At 42.1% G+C, this 18,310-nt stretch overlaps 2 protein-coding genes across 2 annotated transcripts; both read left to right on the top strand.

Annotated features, from left to right (window-relative positions):
• The first annotated feature begins 293 nt into the window (after positions 1 to 293).
• On the top strand, positions 294 to 3,576 carry ndufa11 (NADH:ubiquinone oxidoreductase subunit A11). Its single transcript, XM_044044994.1, has 4 exons — positions 294 to 428; positions 1,345 to 1,437; positions 1,786 to 1,908; positions 3,396 to 3,576. Exons 1-4 carry the CDS (start codon positions 350 to 352, stop codon positions 3,506 to 3,508), a joined length of 408 nt encoding a protein of 135 aa, XP_043900929.1. The 5' UTR covers positions 294 to 349; the 3' UTR covers positions 3,509 to 3,576.
• Positions 3,577 to 3,895: 319 nt separating this feature from the next.
• Positions 3,896 to 10,338, top strand: LOC122781337 (alanine aminotransferase 1-like). Its single transcript, XM_044044993.1, has 12 exons — positions 3,896 to 3,935; positions 5,223 to 5,472; positions 5,624 to 5,713; positions 5,780 to 5,888; positions 5,997 to 6,133; positions 7,821 to 8,064; positions 8,145 to 8,224; positions 8,315 to 8,451; positions 9,150 to 9,321; positions 9,488 to 9,643; positions 9,947 to 10,059; positions 10,152 to 10,338. The coding sequence occupies exons 1-12, from the start codon at positions 3,898 to 3,900 to the stop codon at positions 10,240 to 10,242; spliced, it is 1,617 nt and encodes a 538-aa protein (XP_043900928.1). The 5' UTR covers positions 3,896 to 3,897; the 3' UTR covers positions 10,243 to 10,338.
• The last annotated feature ends 7,972 nt before the right edge of the window (positions 10,339 to 18,310 follow it).

Genomic DNA, 18,310 nt, shown 5'->3' on the forward strand with positions numbered 1-18,310 from the left:
TGGGTGGACTTTGGTTAAATAATATAATACAGGGTTGAAATGAATAATTTTCTTTTTAAATAATCGAGAGCCTGAAATTTGATCTAATAATAATTGTCTAGCCAAATCTTGACCTCACGTTATTTTATTTATATAAATCTATATACATATGCATATATATTGTTGGCTGAGTGTTTATATTATTTGTTTATCTCAAAATGTTCAAATGTTGAGTTAAAAATAAACTTTGAGGATTTTACACTCCAGCCCGGTAGGTGGCAGTGATAGTTCATAAACCGAAATACATGACACGGTCTTCTCGCGAGGATCCACTTCTTCAATCGCGTCCTTGGTCCGTGCTAAGTGCAAAATGGGTTACTGGGATGAACCAGAGGGCACGGCGTGTTTGGAGAAAACATGGATTACCACCAAAATGGCCACAGCTTTAGGTAAATATGAGAGATAGCAACATAAAAGCGCTGACCATAGTCGTCGTATTTTTCTCTGCGGGCCGCGAATTCAAAACTAGCTAATGTTTAGCTACTGTCAATGCTAACTCCAATAAGCTAGCAGCTTAGCTCCCCGGTAAGAGGCTTCGGCTCAGACTTCTTTCAAAATAAAACACAAATACTGGGAGATAAAAATGTGTTTTATATTACAGTTGTTTGCCCATATGTAGTTTGTATTTGAAACCACAGAGCAGCCATTGTGTTTATATAGCTAACAAGCTAAACAGCCTTTTAGCTGCTGCTAAAAGATAAGAAGAATATTTATCAAGTCTTTTTGAGCTTGTGACAAACTTTTGCAAACTGAGCTTAAAAATGTATTAAGTTTATTCTGGACAGTGAGCTAATTTGTGCTGCAACATAATTCATTCATCTGGCGATTATTTTCCCGATTAATTTATTTCTTGTTTATTGGCCTGGGTGAGTGCAGGTTGTTTCTCTGGACTCAAGAAAAGTTTGTGCTTCTCAAAGAGTGACAGTGACAGCATACTGTAAATACACAGTAAAATAAAATTCACTGTTAATGATCACATTATTATTACCTTTCATTTCAGATTAAACCTGCTTTAGTTCTTTAAATGAAGGATATTTACGTGCAAACAATAAATATGGTCACATTCTGATACAACACATCTCGTGTTATTGGGTGACTTAATTTATATAAATTTATATTTAGTGTATTTCACACATTTATTCAAAATAATAAATACAATAATTATCATCACAGCTACAAAATCTAAGCATATCTTGTCTCATGTCAACATATAGATAAAATATAAACATTGGCTCAGCTCTAGTTGTTGGACTACACCCTGCCCCTAATGTTTGTGTGTGTGTGTGTGTGCGTGTTTCCCCTCAGGCCTGGTTGGTTCAGCCTATCACATAGTGGTATTCCAGCCTGACTCTGCAATCGCAGCCGTACAAAAAGCGACCACCGCAACTGTCACCATGGGTAAGGTTTTTTGTTGTTATTTTTCAAAAATCCAAATCTGACTTAATCTCTGAAAATCACCTCTTCTTCCTTAAATATGTCAATCAAAGTTTACCTCATGATACGATACATGATACACAGTCCATGATACCAGTAATAATCACGATTCTGTTGTAATCATTATATTGTCAGACAATCATATAGCGAAATATCACAATATCTGTCTAACTGAAAAAAACAAAAATGTTTACATGAAAAGTTAAAATTGCAGGATTTTTCTATTTATTTACAACATAGAGAAATGACCCACACCTGCTGTCCGTCTGTCTGTCTGTCTGTCTGTCTGTCTGTCTGTCTGTGTTCTCTCAGCCACCATGGGGGCCATCTTTGGAATGGCTACATGTCTCAGTGCTCAGGCTCGTGAAGCTCCAGATGAACCACTCAATTACTTCATCGGTGGCTGCGCCTCTGGAATCTTCCTGGGAGCCAGAAGTAAGTTATGAGTCCTGGTAGAAACGGAGAAAACACTTTGTGAAGGAGTTGGCCCGTGATTTGCTACTGGGCTGACACACTCCGCTTTAGAGGATCCACCACTATACACAAAATTATTTATTGCTCTGAAGTATGTAAAATTAGTCCAGCAAGTTCTAAATAAAAAGAAAAACAACTGATACAAACTCAACATTATACCCGAGGTCCCCTCATGTTACAGTGCCACCCAGTGTGCATACTGTGAAATGCAAGCAAACGTCACTAAATATTTGCCTCACAAATCTGCCTTCACACCTGAAACCAAAAGACAAGAATCCAGTCTCTTAAAAGGTGTACTTCAGGTTTTTTGAAGTATGGTCTGATGATGTACTTGCCCACACGTGAACCCATTTCACATCTGGTATCAGTATCAGAACATGCTTCCAGTGAAAGGTGTGGATAGAGTTCACGCGCAATGAACTGTTCCCCATCAGAGATCTGGACTACACTCACACTGACTTTAACAAACTGTACTTAATAAGGCTGGTGTGAATTAGGGCTGGGCGATATCTCGTTATTTTAATATATATCGACATATTTCTAAACGAGATATAACATGGGACAATATTGCTTGTATTGATATAGATACAAGATATAATACACGGGCTGCCAGTTTGCACCTATTTCTCCTCCCCCTCCGTCCCTACACACACACACACTACAAGGGCGTCACACCCGTGTTAAAACGCCCACACTTTTCCCGATGAGAGGGTTCAACACCCACACCTTTTCTGCAGTTTTCTCGCCTTACTACAGTCGCTCCATTTCTCTGGCCGCTCTGTGTCTGTGCTCGCTGTGGCTGCCTCCTCTCCCCCTCCCACCCCTGTTGTTGCCTCAGACGTGACACCGACTTTGAGTGTGACCGGCTGATGATTGGCTCTTCTGCCTTAAAGGCGACACAGACTGGAAGCTCCAATTTAACGCTGCTTTTGTGTGTGTAGACCCTACAGTTTCAGAACAAACTGTTCAGCCACTGCTGAGAAAATAATTTTTTTTTTTGAATTAATTACTATATATACTGTATATCTTTGTCATGCAGGAAAGAGATTTATTTTATTCAAGGAGCATTTTTATTTCAGTGACCTCTGACATTTGGCATGTGGCTTAAACTTATAACGGACAGTTTGTTTATTTTTAAAAGGGTTTGCCTCTGGAAAACATTTAATCTAATATGCTATAATGCTTTGGGGGAAACCCCAATTACATCACAGAAAAAATATCGCTGTATATATATATATATATATATACACATATATATCGCCATTCAGCTAAACACTATCGAGATATGACTTTTAGTCCATATTGCCATAATGCATCCTTAAAGAAGATGAAAGAGAAGGTTCCAAAATGTTCAACAAGGAACAACACAAACACCACACTGTTAGTCATATTTCTTGATATACTTGTGTAAAATCTGCATTTTAACTTTTCTCCTTTCTCTTCTGCAGCCCACAGTGCCATGACCGGAACAACAGCGTGCCTGGGTCTGGGAACGCTGGCCTTCTTCTCAAAAGTGGCTAAGATGGAGGGGTGGAGGATCTATGGACCGCCCAAACTATGAGGAGCATCTGTAAAAATTAACTATATGTTGTAAAAAGAGTTCATTTAATAAAGTTATTGTGAAAAAGAGGAAGTTATCTCGGCAGTGAGGTTTTTACAGTCTCTCCAGTGTTCAGAAAAACCTCATTCCATTTTTCATTTAAGATCAATTCACCTTGATTCTCACATGGAAAATGGTTGTGTTCAAACAAAAGGTGCCTTCATCTATGTTGTGTATCAGATCCAGATGTAAAGACCTGGAAGTAAGAAGCTGAAATATTCATCTTTTGATGACTGTTTTGATTTATACCCTCAGATTCAGTGGAATCTCTGCTTTACTAGTGTGAGTATCCATCCATCCATCATCTACTGCTTTATCCTCCACCAGACTGTCGCGGGGGTGCTGTGCCAATGTCAGCTACATCGGGCGATTGGCGGGATACACCCTGGTCAGTTCGCTAGTCCATTGCAGGGCCACACACATAGAGACAAACAACCATTCACTCTCAACGAGTGTGAGTATGTTCTAGAAAAAAATTTGGTTCCGTAGTTGCAGAGGAAGTAGAGATTAAATCAGCCTTACAAATAGAGTTGCATTGTTTATTGACGGCAAAATAAATTTGCTGAATAAGTGAGCAACGTAATCCGGGAGTTTCTTTGTGGTGACCTTAATAAGAGCTGTTTAAATTCTCTACAAATGCAAAAGATAACATTATTTCCTTTGGTGTAGAATACAAATGGAGCATCCTGACAGGGAAATATAGCAACAACAGCCCACAATTCCTCTGCAGTAGAAATATTCAAAGTGGCGCAACTGCCACATTCAAGCAAACAAGAAGAGTGACAAAGGTCAAAAAGTTATTAAAGTGGTCTAAAAGAAAGTTGTAAAGTTCCAGTTCTGACACATCTACAGTATATTATCTATGTAGATGTGTCTATAACCCAGAACTTTCACACACCTGCAGTTGACTCTCATGGCAGTTTGGAGCCTGAAGACATTAAAGTCAGACTCACTGGAGTCACGGTGAGCACCACCCATTTTTTGGTAAAATCCTTTTCACCAACACAAACCTTCACAATTGCTGAGGCCTCCTGTGCGAGAGGTGAAACACCTTCAACAAATCAAGCCCATTTGCCACTGATTCAATCACTTTTGGATTGTCCGGGGAGTTAGGTGAGTTACAGTCGCGCTGTTCTTCGTCTGAAAGTCTAGAGAAACAATGCTGTGGACTGTGGACTGTTTCCAGGGTTTTTAGAAGATATATTTATATTATGTCGAAACAAATATCTCTTTAGCTCCATGTGAACAACAAGTGAAACAGCTCTAAACATGATTGAAGTCATGGGGGGGGGGGGTAATTCGCCTTGGATAAAAGTGTCTGCTAAATGACATGTAATGTAATGTAATACCTGTTTTGCCACATTAATTTGTAGATTGTGGCAGGGCCTATAGGGCATTTGGCTTGGAGGTAATACTGAAATATTCAAATTCTTTGAACACTTTATAATCATGATTAAATATGATTCATATTCATATTTTCTCAAATACCCAAGATGAATTGGGAGACAATGAACTGTTGGACCTTTACTTTTTATATATACATTTAAATTTACAGTAATTTACTGAAATGATAAGGTAAACGCTGTCATTTTCTTTACTTTTTTGGTGTAAACAACGTAACATGAGTGTAAACAACGTAACATGAGAAAGTGGCCTTTATCTAATTTATCTGCAGGGTTGGAGACTATGTGTGGAAAAACCAACAACGTGGCTTTGATACCTGGGGCGTTCTGTTCACAGATGAACAGGCTGAGTTGGTTTTATTGAGTGTCAAAGCAGCAGCAGCAGCAGCAGAGCAACAGCAGAGCAGCAGCAGAGCAACAGAGATGACTTCATTGCAGCAGGTGAACCCCAGAGTGCTGGCGATCAGAGAGTCCACAGGTCTGCAGACTCTGGCTGCTCACATCACACAGCAGATCACACAGGTGAGTGACCCGAGCGACCAAAACCATGGTGGGCCGAGGGGAAGTTCTTTTTCACTACTCGTCCTTCAAAGAAAGGACGGCTGATCTTTCAGAACAGAGGTTTAAAGCTGCAGTAAAAGAAGTACGACGAGTTCAACCTCTTTCTTCACAGGGAGGAAAGAGGCCGTTCCAGAAGGTGACTGATGTCAGTTCACATGATCCCCAGGAGGCAGGGATGGCGCCCATCTCATTCGTTCGCCAGGTTGGTGTTTCCTATAGTTCCTCGTGGACTGTTTGTGCCTGTTATTCCATGTTTGTTCTGTCTCAGGTCTTGGCAATGTGTCAGTATCCTGAGCTCCTCAAGGACGAACACTTCCCTCTGGATGCCAGGCAGCGGGCACAGAAGCTTCTGGGGTGGTGCAGTGGAGGAAGTGTGGGTGAGAATCCATAAAATGGTTTCTCTCATCTTGAGAAACACATGGGCAAACTCCCCTCCCAAAAAAAAAAAACAATAAATAAGCCTCTATGGTCTGTTGTGATGTTAGGTTCGTACACGCCAACGAGCAATGGCACGCCACAGATCCTGGAAACCATTGCTGACTTCATAACGAGGCGAGATGGCGGAGTGCGTTCACATCCAGAAAATATCATCTTCTCCACTGGTTCTCAGAAAATCTTTCAGGTATGATTTAAAAAACAAAACAAAACCCTTCACTCTGGGGCTTCCTATTTATCAATTACAGCTATTTGAATATTTATAAGAGGGCCCTGTGACCACCAGGAGCCCCCCCAAGTTAACTTAAAACATTTTTTTTAATTATTATTATTTTTTGCGCATGACTGATGACACATATCAGTGTCCTTGAGAAAAAAAAGAAGCAAGCAAAAAGTAGTGAATTTAAGAGACGTTTGTTGGAGTGTGTGTGTGTGTGTGTGTGTGTGTGCGCGCGAGAGAGAGAGAAAGCAGCCGCGGCTTTTTTATTTGGTCGCGTTCGTGTGTGTTACTACAGTGAGGATGTCGACAAGAGAAAGTTTTACTTTTATGTTGCGTGTGTGTGATGCTGTGGAAGTGTTCGTGGAAGTGGGCATGGGAGGACACGGCAGGCTGCAGGGAAACATGTTCCAGCCTCTTCTTCATCACCTACTGAAACAAATATCCCTCTTTCATTGACTCTGTTAGCGCGTAAGTTTCCCTTTTGAAATCGCACCATGCCACACCCTTCACACACACCGTGGGCCAGCCCGATGCATAAGTCAACTAAGGGCCTCCTGGCCACCAGGGGGCCCCCAATCGAGTGTGTTTTGTTTGTTTGTGTGTTTGTTTTTGAAACATAGACATGAATGAATGAATGAGTTTTTCCATTTAACTTCAGTAAACCACACTTAGTGCTTCACTTTGAATATGAAAGTTTAAAATAAATCTGTGACCTAAGTTAAACCATGTCTGGTTTAGTGTAAATAATGACTATATTAATACAGGGTTCTACCAAGGGCCAGAAGTCTAGAGGGGAGCCAAGAGGTCAAGGGGCCCTGAAGCCCAAGCCCAAGTCAAAAAGCAAAAGGCTATGAATCTGAACAAATGTATTTATTGCCCTTCTCCAGCTGGCCATCTCAAAAATGCACCAGAAATCAACCAAAATCCTGTATGCACCCACTCTTACACTCTTAAAAAATACAGAGGTCCTTATGCATCTGTGCACAGGGAAACAGTAGTTCATAATCCATCTGTATTAATACAATTGATAATGTAACATTATAGTGGGACTATTTGTGTCAAGTGCAGGTGACTCTGCGTGGTGTCAAATCAAATTAAAGGCTCGGGCCAGCACTGATTTAAACCAGGAGTGTCAAACACACAACCTGCGGGCCAGAACCGGCTCGCTAGACGGTCCAATCAGGCCCACAGGATGATCATCCACCCATTTTCTACCTCTTTATCCTCCATGTTATGTTAAATACCATATCTTTCAGTTCCAGAGACCTGTGATTACATGTTTTGTGTAGATTCACTGTGATCACATGTGTAAATGGTGAACTTAGACATAATATTGTTGAAATAGAAAAAGAAATTTCATAATTGGTTTTGATATAATGCTATTTCTGTATTATATGTTAAAAACTAAAACCTAAACTACCAACTGTTGAAGCTAGTTATCTAGATTTAAGTGCCACTGTTATGCCTTTCTGAATTAATACCAACAAAACCTCTGTTACAGTATCATTACTGCATAATAACATGTTGAAATGGATGCTAAATGTTTGACCTCCATCATAGCACAGCAACCACTAGAATCTTTCCTCCACTTTTTTCCCACTCAAGTCTCGATATTTGTCCTTTTTTTGCGTGTTGTCGCTTGGATTGTGTTCAGCTCCTTTTGCACCTGATGAGCTGTGGGTCCGGGGGAAGTCAGACGGGGATGTTGATCCCCACGCCTTGCCCGCACACGCTGCTCAGTCTGATGGACGAGTCAGAGGTGAAGACGGTGCCGTACCAGCTCATGGAGGAGCGAGGCTGGGCTGTGGACCTGGACAAGCTGCACCAGGCTTTGAAGGCTGCTAGGGGGCACTGTGAGCCCAGAGCCATTTACATCTGCAACCCAGGAAACCCCACAGGTAATTATCAATATAAGCAGCTACATCAAGTAGATTTCCCATTTGAATATTTGATGCTAACTGGCTACCTGTCCTGCCAGGTCATGTGCAAGACAGGGAGACGATAGAACAAGTGATCCGATTTGCTGCAACAGAGGGTCTGGTGCTGTTGGCTCATGAGGTGATCAGAAAGTTGCAGCATAGAAATTGGTGGCTTTAAGTTCCAGTTCACAGACACACACCTTTAAATGTCCCCTCTTGTAAATTCTAGGTGCACCAGGACAGTGTGTATGGGCAAGACAAACAGTTTGTTTCCTATAAGAAAGTCCTGTTTGAGATGGAAAAGAAGTATTCCGAGGCAGTGGAGTTGATCTCCATCCATTCCATATCGACAGCCTGCGCGGGAGAGTGAGTTTCCCTCATGTTTCTTTAAGAGCAAACCTCTAGCAAGCCTAGTCTCTGACCTACACTCTTCATTGTGGGTGATTTAACAGCATACATTTAAAAGCATTCACATTTTCAAGAAATCTCTTATAATGTATGAAAGAAAATCTCTTGGTGTGGGTATAAAGATTCAGACACTCTACGAACAGCCTAGGATTCACCCTTCCATCCTCTACCATCTCCATAACCCTAATCCTAATCCTGGATGATGAGAATTCACACGCTGACATAAAATTATCAGATTTTTAAGAAATCTCTGTGTCTTATAATGCACAAAAGTGTAAATAAAATCATATCTCTGTCAAAATTCATTGGATTTGAACAAAAAGTGGTTTGTGGATCAGAAACTCTACCATCGTTCAAGTTTTGTTTCGTACAGATTTGTCGGCATTTTAAACTCAACATGGTTCAGTCCCATTGAATAAGTTCATATGTGTATGTCTGAGCGACATCTGAACAGATCAGGATGCATTTTTTTCACGCTTATTTTCATGCGTAAGATGGTAAAGTTTTATACTGATCTTGAAAGGATCCAAGTGTAAACATTTCACTGACCTCATCACTGCTGGAAGTGGACAAAAGCTTCCGTCACATGAAATATAAGGCAATAAAAAAAGTCCAACAAATGTGAATGTCGTCGTGTTTGTTCACCGCGACTGTAGGTGTGGTCTGAGAGGAGCTTACATGGAGGTCGTCAACGTCGACCCGCCCATCATGACGTACGTCAAGCGTCTGCAGATCACCACGTGTCCGCCGGTTCTCTCACATTTCGCTATGCATTTAATGGTCAATCCACCCACACCTGGAGATCTGTCGTATGGCAAATATGCGCAGGTGAGAGGATGAAACGACAAGTCGCTTTCTTACAGAACTAAAAACACAGAGATGCAGAGATATAGAAGTGGAATAAAAACAGTGGTACGCCACCTTTCTGTTGTCTTCCATGTCCAACGTGTTTGGTTTTACAGCGCTGTCTGTCATCTTTTGTCCTCCATTGTAGGAGATTCTCCAAAGACAGAAAACACTGTCCCAGAATGCTCGGCGGGCGTGTGACTTTCTGAACGCTTTACCGGGGATGAGCTGTCAACCGGCGATGGGCGGAGTCTTTCTTTACCCTCGTCTGCAGTTATCGAGTCACATGATTGAGGAGGCAAAGGTCAGACACTCTTGTGTGCTTTTTTCATTCACCTTTTCAATGTCATGCAAAAAGATCGCCCCCTAGGGGCCATTTCTTTGAGAAATGAGAATAAATTGTGTGTTTTTATGTTTTGTTTAATGTTATATGTTATATAAATGAACATGTCATTTTTAGGATTGTGTATGAAATGTTCTGGAGGCAGACGAAGCTTTGTTTGTATCCATAGTATTTGTTTTCAGAGGTAAAATGTGCACATGGTCTTGCACATGAATCATTAAACATGTGAGTCAGTGGAAAAATCATGCTGCTGTTGCCGTTCAGACATCAGGTGTGGAGGCAGATGTGTTTTACTGTCAGAGGTTTCTGGAAGAAGAAGGCGTGTGTTTGGGACCAGGCTGTGAGAATGGACACGACGATCAAAACTACCACGTCAGGTAACAGGAGAAGCTCCATCTCATGCTATATGTGTTTACATATATCTCTATATATGTTGTTGAGAGGAACCATGTGCGTTCTGTGTTCTCAGGTTGTGTGTCCTGGTTCCTCCTGTGTCTCTGGACCAGGTCCTGGCTCGTCTTCGGTCTTTCCACCTGCGTCTGCTGGAAGGTTCTCACTGATGGAAAAGACAAGCATGGTTTTCATGGTTTGTGTCTTCTGACATTTGTACTTTCAGGTACAATAAAGTTATTTCTTGATCTTGAAAAATATGAAAATATGCTGCAGTTCCTTTATTAAGGGTCTTATTCTTTGCTGTATTGTTTTTTAAAATAATCATTAGAAATAATGTGTGTTAATGCAACATGTTCAATTCATCTTTATTTACCCCTAGCAGAAACCTAATGCATGCTTACCCTATGGCACTACTGCTTTAACAGATGTCAGTCAATCAATCAAACTTTATTGATACTGCACTTTTCATGCGAGGCAATAACAGCTCAAAGTGCTTCACAGGATAAAAACATAACGAAGGAAAAGCCTCGACGGTAAAGCCTGATAATTAAAATGAGCGATTTGAGGCAAATTCCAATAAAAATGAAAACTTAATTTGAAACGATTGGATGCATTTCCGACTCCACAGCCGCCTGCTGTTATCGTTTGAATATTAATTATTTTTGTCGTTATTGTCGTAATTCTGTTTTCTGTCTTTTAATAGACATGTATCGTCTTTATACATTGTAATTTAACTTTGAGGTTTAGGATTAAGAACTTGGGTCCAGGGACTAACTCTGGCGCATTTACACTGTCCCTGAAAATATATAGATTTGCAATCAATCCTTCTTCTACTGCTTTATCCAGCACATGAGGTTCACGTGGTGGGTTCATAGGGCAGAAGACACACACACACACACACACACACACACACACACACACACACACGGGGAGAACATGCAAACTCCAATTCATTCATTTTTAAAACACTGTCGTTGTGGAACCACAGGGTGTCACTGTTGTCCAGCATGTGGGCAGATGCTGTCACAGGCATCTGGATGCTGTTGCTGGTGAAAAAATGTTGGGGGGGGTGGGAAAAGTGTGGACTTGAATGTGTCTTGCACAGAAAGAGACAATGCATCATTTATTCATCATTGTATATACTGTATGTTTCATATGCCGCATATAGGAGGCGACATCTATGAGGCGTTACACGATCAAACCATCCAGTCCTCGTCTTTCTGCAGCTGTGGATTCGTGGAAATTAGGGCGACACACATTTCGTATTTCTAAAACATGCATGTGTGTGTTTATACTAAAACAATAAAGCAGTGTGATCCAGTTTTGGCCTCCACACAGCAGCTCCTCCTCCTCCTGGAGTGGAGCCCGGGACGAGTGAATGAGCGAGCTCCAGATCACAGGCCGTTGTGCTGGAGCCTCATTATAAAACGATGTATTAAATCCTCAGCTGTAAATAACGTGATAACTGCTGTGTAGGGGCTCAGCTTCACCCACAGGAACTGGCTGCCACCCCCCCTTCCCCCTCTTTTTTTGCTATGTTTCTCGATCTACTACTCCCTCTCTCTATCCTCTCAATGCGAGGCTTCAATTTTGCTCATGCTATGTAATTATTCCACCCCAGTTGCTCTCGAGGGAGTGAATTAAAATGTGTGTGTGAGTGAGAGAGAGAGGGTGAGATGGCTCATTCCTCAAAAGCAGAGCCCTCACACTCCCCCTCCACCCCCACACCCACCCTCAGTGCTCAGTGGTGGGTTCTCCATCGCAGGAGGCTGAGGAAAAAAAAAGTGTAGAATCAGCAGCTTTTACAGGAGGAGCAGGAAATAAACAGCCATGATTACAGTGATTAAGGGGAGGAGGAAATAAATCAATCAAAATTATGATATGAGAAATACTGTGACACACTGTCGACAGGCGTTCCAAAAAAAATATAAATAAAAGGCAAGAAATATCAGTGGCACAAAGAAATAGTAGACCTTTGAGACAGCGGAACTAAATGACAGATCTGAACTCTAAGAATCTATCTATCTATCTATCTATCTATCTATCTATCTATCTATCTATCTATCTATCTACGATCAACATTTTTCAACATTTTATGGACCAGACAAGTATTAGGTGATATTTTTCATTGGAGGAAATGTTTGTTTATTACATGACCTTTTTACGATTGAAACATGTTAATTATCACAGTTAATGTAATGAATTTAGTAAAGTTCTTGTGTTTTTTTAAATATTTAACATCACATGAATCACATTTACGACAGTGACCTTTGAGCGCAGAGTGATTTGTAAAGTTCCCCCGATCGAGCCAATGTTGCTATGTAACTGAGCCGTCGTTTGGATGCCACTATTCGTTTTTCCTCTGGTGTGTTCTCTGCTTTTCTCAAATGCAATTAGATACTCGTGTTAATCCAATCCCCGCTGTTTGTTTGGCCATCTGCCTGCTGACCTGCCTGCCCGTCTGGATTTCAGCTGCACACATGACGGGCGATGGCGGGCGGCGCAGCACACGTGCGGCGCAGAGAATGTGGCGCGCCTCACTGTTGACGGTGTGAACAAACAGGAGGTGACACGCGGACACAAGAGTAAGACATCAGCGGGGACGTGGTGTGCAGGGACAGGATGAACCAATGTGCTGAGGAGGGAGCAGAGTTCTTCCTGTAACAAGGTGCAGCAGGTTTTGTTTTGACTTCCTGATTTGATTCATTCGGACAGCTTATACCAGGGGTGACCAAAAACTTAACAAGGGCCAGATTTGACAATGTGAAGATATCCGGGTCCCTTCAGACCTTTTTTTTAACAGTAAAAGCAACAGACAAATGCACTGTTTTATAATAATTACATTTTTAATGTCACAATGATCATTTTAAATGGTAATTTAACCAAATCTAAGCCTGTCTTTCACATCTAGAGTCAGATAACTTTATAAAACTGAAGCAGCAGGCTGTACAAAGTCTGACCAAGGGCCTTGATTGGCCTGCAGGGTGGACCTTGGACATGCCTGGACTGTACAAAGTCTCTAACCTTAACGTTGTTCATCTGATATTAGATTCTACATCATGAGGACCAGACTTTGGTCTCCATGAGGACTTCTGGTCCTGACAAGGTCAGTGTTTATGACAGAAAAGGTCCTAAAGAGGCAACAAATACAAGTCTACACACACAAACTGCTGCCTCTTTTGGTCATTTTATGTCACTCAGTCAAATCGGAAGAAATGTGGATTTCAAACACAAAAGTCTGTCATGTATTGTGACATAAACTGGTAGGACTAACACACAAAGGTCAAATGCCACCGTCCACTCCATCCCTGGCTTGACCGTTAAATAACAGAAGAATCCAGTACACAGAAGAAGAAGAAAACAACAGCAATAGAAATGGTAAAAAATCTTATTGCTGGGACATTTTTAGACAGATGAGAGGGTGAAGCCAGTTTAGAGAATTAAATATTTTAAAGTTCACAAATGCAGGAACACAACTAACTGCCAAGTCAATCAAAAACTAATTTAATGCTATTGACTGTTAAACGGTTAAAAGTTCGATTTTAGTCAGACTGAGACAATAATTTCAGTTTTCTTAAAGGCGACATAGACCGGAAGCTCCAATTAACGCTGCGTTTGTGTGTGTGTCTGCGTCATTACCTCGTTCATGAAACAAACAGTTCAGCCACTGCTGAGAAAATAGGGTTTTATTGTTTTCCTGGGCTCTGCGAAGCAAATCAGCACTTCCGTATGTTGATGATGTCATCAGTATACCTCACCACTCCTCTCACCACTGTAGCGCCTCCTGGTGCGGGCACTAGTCCGGGCACATCCGGTTGCGTACATTCAACCGCAGAAGAAGAAGAACTACTCTCGTTGTAGCTGCTGAGATGCAGAGCATCCACCGTGCCAGAGGGGGAGCTGTGTATCTGAGAGCTGGCCTATCTATTACGTCACTTCCAGGTACCTGGCCAATCACAGGACAGTGGGAAAGCTCTCGTTGGCTGGCCAATCACAACACAGTCCACATTCTGGGGGTGTGGTTTTGGTCTGAAACAGCGCGGCTGACGAGAGAGTCAGTGAGGAGATATTTTGACCGGCTCGTTTGCAGCGATTAGGAGGTTTTTAACCATGAAAACAAGTTAATATATGTAAGTAGACCTCCATAACTAACATATATGTGTGATACAAGCATTTGATGTCACCTTTAATGTCATATAAACATGTTTTAGTCCAAGCTAAAATCGAGCTAGTCGTTGTCGGACTAACATACCTGCATAATGCGATTCATAGTCTGATTACTCTGCATGTGTATGCTTAGTCGGCCTGGAGTCGGACTTGGCGTTCTGTGCACATGCACCAAAAGGTCCACCCTGGTCTTTGACCCAGAAGTAGAAGGAGACGACATATAAACTGCAGTACTGTACTACGGAGGACTCTGCAAGACTATGACCTTAGCACGATTAAACTGTGCATGTAAACGCGCTGACTGTTGACACTGTGTCAATACATCATAAACCACACTGTAAATAACCTGTATTATCCCTATATAATATAAACAATTTTAAGCAACAGCTGACCGCTACGAGTGATTTGCCAGCCTCCCTGTGGCAGCGCAGGTGTACTGCAGCGGGACTTGACGAGCATCTTGTGCTGAAAGGACTCTCGTGTCAGGCTCTCGAGTGTTGGGCACAGCTTGCTGCTTCCGAGAAGTGAGGCTTGACACAATGGGTTGCCATGGATACCTCCCGAGAGGAGTTCACTCTATCTCACCAAGATGTTATTGCGAGCGGGGACATTTAGGGAACACTTAGAATGTGTGTTTTCAGGCTACACACACACACACACACACACACACACACACATACACACACACTTGTTCCCACAGCTTTCCTTTTAAGCACACAGCGTCTACGCCCTATTATTTGGACAAAAAATTAGATTTTTTTCCTTATTAGGATCAGGTTTTGGTCTCCATGAGGACTACTGGTCCTGACAAGGTCTGTGATTATGACAGAGAAGGTCCTAAAGAGGCCACACATACAAACACACACCCACTTATTGTCCCCTCCCTGACTCTGAAATATCTTGGCTGCTGAACGTTGAATGCCAGCAGCAGGAAATGGAAGGTGTCGCTTTGGGGGTGAAAGGTGCCGGATGCCGTGCAGCGGGGGGGAGGAGGTTGACGGGGCTTTGGCAGGTACAGCTGCCCCTGCAGGCTCCATGGGGACAGGTGACAGTGAATAGGGAGCACCTTGGACGCTGCTGGTTAGGGGTGAGATAGTTAGCGTGTTGCTCACAAAGCCTGCAGGGAATTCATAATCGTATCAATGTCAGAGGAAACATCCACACATGACTGCGGGGTCGAGCGGGGACATTTTGTCACAGGTCCAGGAATTGGTTATTTCAGTGGAACAGAGAAAATGTCTTCTTATAAAATGTGTCTCATTTGTACAAAAAACAACAAATAATGTCCTGGCTGTGCTGCTTATGAAATAATATTATAACCAACCTGAGACACAATCTAAATTCCATTTTGTAGGCTTGAGATTTGCAGTTTGGCAGCATGAGGTTGAGGTTTTCGCAATCAGAAATTCACAGACGTCACCAGCAGTTGGATGATACCATCTGTTAGTCCCACTGGTGTCCTTTCTTAAACGGCATGTTTTATTGTCTATTTTATTTTCAGTGGGAAAATATTTTACAAAATTGACGTCATCTTCTATTGACAAAGAGCTGAAACTCCACTGTTGTTATACAGCACATCAAGAGAGAAGTAGGATCATTCTCCCATGGACTTCCATTCAAAATGACTGAAAAGTCCTTAAATTTGATGTCAACCAAGGTGTGGGAACCCTGACACGCACTGGCCACTTTATTAAGTACACATGTTCAACTGCTCAAGTGCATTTAATTCAATTCAATTCAATTTTATTTGTATAGCGCCAAATCATAACATACATTATCTCAAGTCACTGTACATAGACAACATCAAGGAGAGCAGAGAACCCCAACAGTTCACACAATGAGCAAGCACTAGGCATCAGTGGAGAGAAAAAACTCCCTCTTAACAGGAAGAAATCTCTGACAGAACCAGGCTCAGAGATGTGCGGTCATCTGCCTCGACCGGTTGGGGTGAAAGGAAAAATGGGGGACAGCGGAGAGGTGGGGGACAGAAAGGGGGGAGAGAAAGGACACATAAACATGACCAAGATGACGTGCTGAAGTTCAAACCGAGCTTCAAAACATGGCATCAAGAAACATGTTGGTCTGAGTATTTCAGAGAGTGCACATCTACTGGGATTTCATCTCGAGGGTTCACTGAAAGAGAGAAAATACTCAGTGAGCAGAAAGTTCTCTGGGTAAAAATGTCTCGTTGATGCCAGGAGTCAGAGGAGAATGACCTGACTTGTTTAAAAATGATCGCGAGGCAACATTAGTTGTCCTTTCTTGTGTACCTGATAAATTGGCTGTCAAGTGTAATTTTTAAACAAATAAATACTTTACCATGGTCGGTAATCCAGGCTTTCCCCTAATAAGCATTTCAGTCTCACTGTGTGTTAAAAAAACACATTTTTTTTTATTCTACACTAGAATTTTTTTCCCTCAGAGAATGAAATGAAGCAATCAAGCATACAAAAACATTTTTTAGTGGACCACAGGCAGCAATCCACGTCAACACGACCTTTGCGGGGCAAAAGCCATGAGAGTGTCTGTATTTGAGCTCGATGAGACGTTGACTCGTCCAGTCTGTGGAGCATGGATTCTCAGCTTTATGTTACCATGAGTAGCCTGTGTTTGCCTGCTTGGTTTTGTTTCTCTGCTCTGCCTCTCTTCTTGGCCCCTGTGTGGCTTCCCCTCCTCGGTAAAATGGTGTCTCTTTCCCGTAATGTTTCCCTGGGGATGTTTTAGGCTTCATACATTTCCACCTCATTTACTCTGCTGGCCTGTGGGACTGCAGACAGGCTGTGACTGCGCTCTGTTTTCTCTGTGTGTGTGTCTGCGTGTGTGTGTGTGTGGGTAGGTTGGCAATTGTTGCAGTCGCAGGATAATTCTCCTCTGGGCAATGAGGAGTGCTGGATGTGTGTAACTGTATTTGTAAATCACATGTGCAGACATTTGAAGAACATATAGCAACATAATGGACACAGTAACAAAAAAAAACACTGTAATAAAAGTATAACAGATGCAGACATTTGTCTCTGATCCACCCGAGTCCACCTGCTCACAATCTAAAACTCGTCCACTGAGACAAAACAGCCTGAGGAACACTGTGACTCACTGATGCTCCATCATCCAGTTGTCATCACTCTCTGGATGCAGCAGCAGACGACGCACAACCGTCATCATTGCCATGTAAAACAGCCATGAGTTGGTTTATGTGCAGATGTCACACGGACATAAACGTGACATTTCAACACTCACCTTTTTATCATGACAATAACTTTGTTTTCTCTCCCACCACTTAGTTTTTCTCCTCCCTTTCGCTGTTCTTATTTTTGCCTAATTCCAGAGATCCAAGATCCAGATTAGACACCACACTCACTATGACTATATGACTATATACTAGCGATACCGCTATCACTTCACTGATTTGCATTACTAGAACAGAAGTAGTATTTTTGAAAAATTGTGCTTCCCAACCTCAGTTTCCCCTGAGTTGAGAAATATCTTCATTCTTTTCTTTGTTACGTGTCCACCAGTGACACTTGTGGTGGACACTGTTTACATTCTGGGAATGAGGTCCCGCCCTCATGGTCGAGTGGGTCTAAAAAGTGCAGAATTAGCGTCGCAGTTTCAAGCCTCGGACCAAGAGACCAAGTGTCACTGGTGGGCACGTAACAAAAAAAGGATGAAGATATTTCTCAACTCGGGGGAAAATGAGGTTGGGAAGTACAATTTTTCACAAATCTAGTAATACAAAGCTAAATGCAAATCAGTAAGAATTCCTTTAAGCCCCTTTTCCACTGCTTCGGCTCACGTCTACACGGTTTGGTTGGTTTTCTACTACAAAATAATACCTGCTCAACATGGGCAGGGTCACCATCACAACACGGCTGCACGAACGTCTTTTTATACGCGACACACACACACACACACACACACAGTTGTGGACATCGAAGCGATGCTCGGTCTGTGGCTTTTTAGTCAAACACGAGAGAGAAGATCACTAGAAAAGGAGGAAACAGTGAGGAAAAGTACAGAAAAGTTTGGGAGGCCATAGAACTGCATGAAGGCGAAGATGAGATGTTACGA

The sequence above is a fragment of the Solea senegalensis genome, linkage group LG14 (assembly GCF_019176455.1).
Source record: "Solea senegalensis isolate Sse05_10M linkage group LG14, IFAPA_SoseM_1, whole genome shotgun sequence".
In the NCBI taxonomy this organism is placed as follows: Eukaryota; Metazoa; Chordata; class Actinopteri; order Pleuronectiformes; family Soleidae; genus Solea; species Solea senegalensis.

Excerpts from the sequence above, each read along its gene's own strand:
- ndufa11 (XM_044044994.1), top strand. The coding sequence starts at position 350 with ATGGGTTACTGGGATGAACCAGAGGGCACGGCGTGTTTGGAGAAAACA. Across the intron at positions 429-1,344 it reads CAAAATGGCCACAGCTTTAG|GCCTGGTTGGTTCAGCCTAT; the intron begins GTAAATATGAGA and ends GTTTCCCCTCAG. Across the intron at positions 1,909-3,395 it reads AATCTTCCTGGGAGCCAGAA|CCCACAGTGCCATGACCGGA; the intron begins GTAAGTTATGAG and ends TCTCTTCTGCAG.
- LOC122781337 (XM_044044993.1), top strand. The coding sequence starts at position 3,898 with ATGTCAGCTACATCGGGCGATTGGCGGGATACACCCTG. Across the intron at positions 5,473-5,623 it reads TCACACAGCAGATCACACAG|GGAGGAAAGAGGCCGTTCCA; the intron begins GTGAGTGACCCG and ends CTTTCTTCACAG. Across the intron at positions 5,889-5,996 it reads GTGCAGTGGAGGAAGTGTGG|GTTCGTACACGCCAACGAGC; the intron begins GTGAGAATCCAT and ends TTGTGATGTTAG.